We start from the raw sequence: 4437 nt of genomic DNA, 5'->3' as shown, positions 1-4437 counted from the left end.
CCTTTCCTCTCTCTCTCTCTCTCCCTGCCTTTCCTCTCTCTCTCCCTGCCTCTCTCTCTCTCTCTCTCTCCCTTTCCTCTCTCTCTCTCTCTCTCTCTCTCTCCCTGCCTTTCCTCTCTCTGTCTCCCTGCCTTTCCTCTCTCTCTCTCTCTCTGCCTTTCCTCTCTCTCTCTCTCCCTGCCTTTCCTCTCTCTCCCTGCCTTTCCTCTCTCTCTCTCTCTCTCTCTCTGTGACTTTCAAAATAAGGGCAAAAAAAGATCTGCCCTTCCTGCAGACGATCAGATACATTCATCTTAATGAAGAAAAACAAACATGAAAACAGAATATCAATAATTGTATCAATAATTTTCTACATGCTGCCCTTTAACAGATCTTTATTTTATTTATTTGATAGCACAACAATATTATATTATTATTAATACATGGATGAGGTATTGAACCTGGGTTTCAAGTTCACAAGTTAAATTCATAGAAAATGTAAAGAAATGTCATGTTTTTCATGTGACTGAAAACATAAAGACCCGTGAGTTAAAACCCAGGTCTGTACTGAAGTGTGAGTTCAGGGAACTGCTACTCCTCTACTATCAACCATGTCCTCTATTGGACATTCCCTGAGACAACGATTGGTCGGCAGCCACATGACCGTAGGCCCCACCCACCCTTGAAGAAGACTGATATGTGTTCACGTGTAATTGGCTGGTTCATATTTTCAGTTTATTGAAATGTTTCCTGCGAGGTAACACACACAAACAGAAACATGTCGCTCTAATAAACTTCTGTTTACTTCAAGTGCTGCTGGAGTTTAGAGCTCTTTAGACTTTCCTTCCTCCATGCTCCTTGGAAGAAGGTGAGGTTGAGCCAGAAAGCTTAGAAGAGGCTAGTAAGGCGACCTTTGAGCTGAGATTTTCTCATGCTCAGACACACTGTGTTTCCTGTTCTCTCAGTGTTGAACTGTCTCTGGCTCTTCTGATGAGAGCAACAGTCTGATCTGGTGTTCTGTCTTTCTTTTCTCTCTCTCTCAGAACAAGTTCGGTGTGCAGCGCCCCCCTCCTCCTGCTAACTGCATTCCCTTGTGGGGAAGCTGTAAATCTCCAGGCAATGTGTGCTGTGATTTCTGTGCTTTCTGCCAGTGTCGGCTCTTCAGGACTGTGTGTTACTGTCGGATGGGGAACCCTCGCTGCTGAGCGTCCGAACAGAACCACACTTCACGCTAAAGCTAACCTCGGGGAGCGCGGCCTCTCGCTTCCTGGGTTTGGTCCTTCATCTGCAACTTTGCCTAAACTTCACTGCATGAAAGCACTTTATCACAGAGGACTGCAGCACAGTGAACCCTCTAACCTCTGACAGGGTCTAATGCTTGTAGCACTGCTATGAAACTCACAAATAAAATGTTTATAAAATGTATTGTACTTTGAGCTTTAGCATGCAGAAACAGAATCTATTTGCTTAAATAATTTTATATATTGCTTTATATTTTTTACACAGAAATACATAAATGTGCAGTATCACACTTTAATGGGTATCAAATATTTTAAGAAGCCTTGTAAGAATAAAATCTCTGTACTATGTGACATGGGTGTTTTCTTTTCTTCAGTGTCTGGACCACATTTCATTTAAAGGTGGCAACAAAGTCTGGGAAAAACAAAGCTTCTCTGAATACACGACTCCTCCAGCCTGTGGAACTCTTCATGATTTAATCAACTTTATTTATACAGCACTTTTCTAAAGGTTCCACAGACATAAAACAGAGCAATCACACATTACAAATTGTTTCGATTTGATTGGATTGAAACTAAGAGACGGGAAACTGTTAAGGATAAATAAATGATTAAAAGCATAAAACAAAACTAATTAAAAGCTTCGTTATAGCAATGAGCCGTTATTGGATAGAGACAGACGGGACATGCAGGGACAGAGTTCCTCTGCAGCTCTGTCACTATTCAGCATTAAAGTTAATGGACATCCAGTGAGAGAGGAGACTGAGGGGAGGTCTGATGGATTTATGGATCAATACATTCACATATGAAAATATTGGTGTTATGGAAACCTGATCAGCAGCAGCATGTAGCTGCAAACAGAGGGCCAAGAATCGAGCACAGGTGAGATCTGTGTCTCTGGAGGACACAACTGAAGCACAGGTGAGACTGGAAGAGAGGTCTAACAGAAGCACAACAGTCCAACAGAGTTCACTCTGTCATTTAAAACTACTGGATGAACATTTGAAGCCAGCGCCTCACACACTCTCATGAGCAGCAGAGTGACAGTGACAGTGGAGTGATAATGCTGCTCTGCCTCGTGGTCAGAGCGTCTCGGTCACTGAGCAGCTTAAAACCATCTGAAGTAAAGTAAACTAGCTAACTAACTAAATAAAATTCACATCAGCTGAGTTCCTGAAACAACCGGAGGATCAATGTCAAACCACCACAACAGCCTGTTTTAGAACGACGGCTCATTACTGTTGAATGAGCCTCAGGCTCCGTGTGCGTTTGATCCAGATCAATAACTTCACCCTCAGATCAATAAGTTCACCTTCAGATCAATAAGTTCACCTTCAGATCAATAAGTTCACCTTCAGATCAATAACTTCACCCTCAGATCAATAACTTCACCCTCAGATCAATAACTTCACCCTCAGATCAATAAGTGTCAGTGTCACTGTAGAGAGCTGTCCTCTAGAAGACTTCTGTTGTCATGGTAACAGTAATAAGCATTTACAGTCTTCGAACTGACACAAGACAGTCGACGGAGGATTTTCTCTGAGCGTCACCAGCTGTTCCCGCCCTTACTGTGGCCTAGCAACCTTGACTTCGTTTGTTTCCTTCGTTTCCTGGGAAACGAAGGAAACATTTGAAGGAGATTTGAAAGTAATGAGAAAATGTATTCTGACAACAGACACAAGTGAGATTCATGGGAAATATTTACAAACTGTATTTCTTGGTTTTATAAGAGAAAAGACTCAAAGGATGAAGAGTAACTGGTTGGTCACCTCTGACCAAGAGCATCTTCGCTATGGCGACCGTCCCAGATGATGAGCTACGCGTCGCTGTTGTGCAGCTTTGTCAGAAAAGACTGAAGCATGTGCGCCTTCGCTGTGTCGCCCGCATCATGGTGGCGAGACACGTCATCGTGGGTCGCCCTGATGCAGCAGCGTCTTATTCCCTGGTGTCGACACTTCTGACACTCACACTCGCTGCAGAGCTTAAATACTGTAAGCCTTAAATCCATCCAGGCTCCCGTGCTCTCCTGTCTCTCAGTGTCATCCAGTTGTGGTTTTGCAAGACTGATGGCGAAACAGTTGTTTCCTCCAGCACCACGAGGGAGGGGATTAAGGAAATGTCAGGGTAACTTCACTTTCAAACAGCTCTGACCTGTTTATTACCACCCATAAGTTAACGTTAAATTGTCTTCACTCATCTGAATCCCCAACACGTCAGTCAATGACGCAACAGCCGTCAAATGTGCACATCTGCTGCCCCAAAGCAGCAATAAACGCAGCCTGTTTTTCTAGGAAGACGTCCTCGTGAGAGGTAGAGTCAACGCCGAGGTCTAATCCTCAGACTGTTTTCCAAAAACAAGCAGAGTCTGAGCGGAGGTTGAGGGGTGACGGTCCGGTTCAAGTGTTTGGAGGGGCAGAGGGACAGTTGGCCAGCGCCTCGTCTCATTTCAGCTCATTATTTTGAACCATAATAAAAGTTGGTTTCATGAGAGGCTCCTCGTCCATCTGGACTTTTAACGAAGTTTCCCAGAAGTAACGACTCTAAACATGTGATGTGCAGCTCAATTCAACTTTGCATTAAGTGCGTTTCAGTCTCAGGTTGAAGTTATTCATTTCTTTAGCGGGGTGGGGGCGGAGCTTGACTTTATTTTTCTCTTAGTATTTTCTAAATCTCTGATTTCAGACCTCCTCAGGTCGACGTAAAACCTTTAACTTATTCAAACAATGACTGTTTTCCGGGTGTTGACAGAAGGCGCCTCACCTCCATCCTCACTTTGTTTTAATCACCTCCAGCTGTGAGCAGCTCCTTCATTTCCTCTGTGCATTGTGGGAAACTGATGACCATCTACAGCACGATCAAAAATGAAGGATTTTAGTCTGAAAACTGAAAAAGATTTTTCACTGTGAAACAGCTGTAATGTGAGTAATGAACCAGGACACAACGCCTGCTGAGCCTCTTCCTGCAGGAACCTTCAGGGTCATTAGGGAGAACCTGGCTCACCTGGGCCCCTCCCCCTCCCTCTCGCAGTGTAACTCTCCAGGTACAGCTCACTATAATAAACGCAGCAGCGAGCTTCGGGACGAACCGTGAACTCTCTCAGGCCGAAACAGGAACTGTCCGAACTTTTCGTAACCATGGTTACTCCCAAGCGTCTTTGGTGGAGTTTCTTTTTTGTAAACACCTCCTCATTTGTAACCCTGATGTTTATCGGGGGGGGGGG

General features: G+C 44.2%; 1 protein-coding gene across 1 annotated transcript in view; it reads left to right on the top strand.

The window, feature by feature from the left end:
• Positions 1 to 1571, top strand: part of asip1 (agouti signaling protein 1) — a 23952-nt gene extending 22381 nt beyond the window's left edge. Inside the window, exon 4 of the mRNA XM_023415763.2 lies at positions 1023 to 1571. Within this exon, the coding sequence (XP_023271531.1) occupies positions 1023 to 1184 (162 nt within the window). The 3' untranslated portion in view covers positions 1185 to 1571. The remainder of the gene's footprint in view (positions 1 to 1022) is intronic.
• Positions 1572 to 4437: the final 2866 nt, after the last annotated feature.

The sequence above is a fragment of the Seriola lalandi genome, unplaced genomic scaffold (genome assembly GCF_002814215.2).
Source record: "Seriola lalandi dorsalis isolate HSWRI2012SDOR001 ecotype SW California unplaced genomic scaffold, Sedor1 jcf7180002054557, whole genome shotgun sequence".
Taxonomy (NCBI): domain Eukaryota; kingdom Metazoa; phylum Chordata; class Actinopteri; order Carangiformes; family Carangidae; genus Seriola; species Seriola lalandi.
The sequence above is the reverse complement of the archived record's forward strand: the minus strand, read 5'-3'. Positions and strand labels throughout refer to the sequence as shown.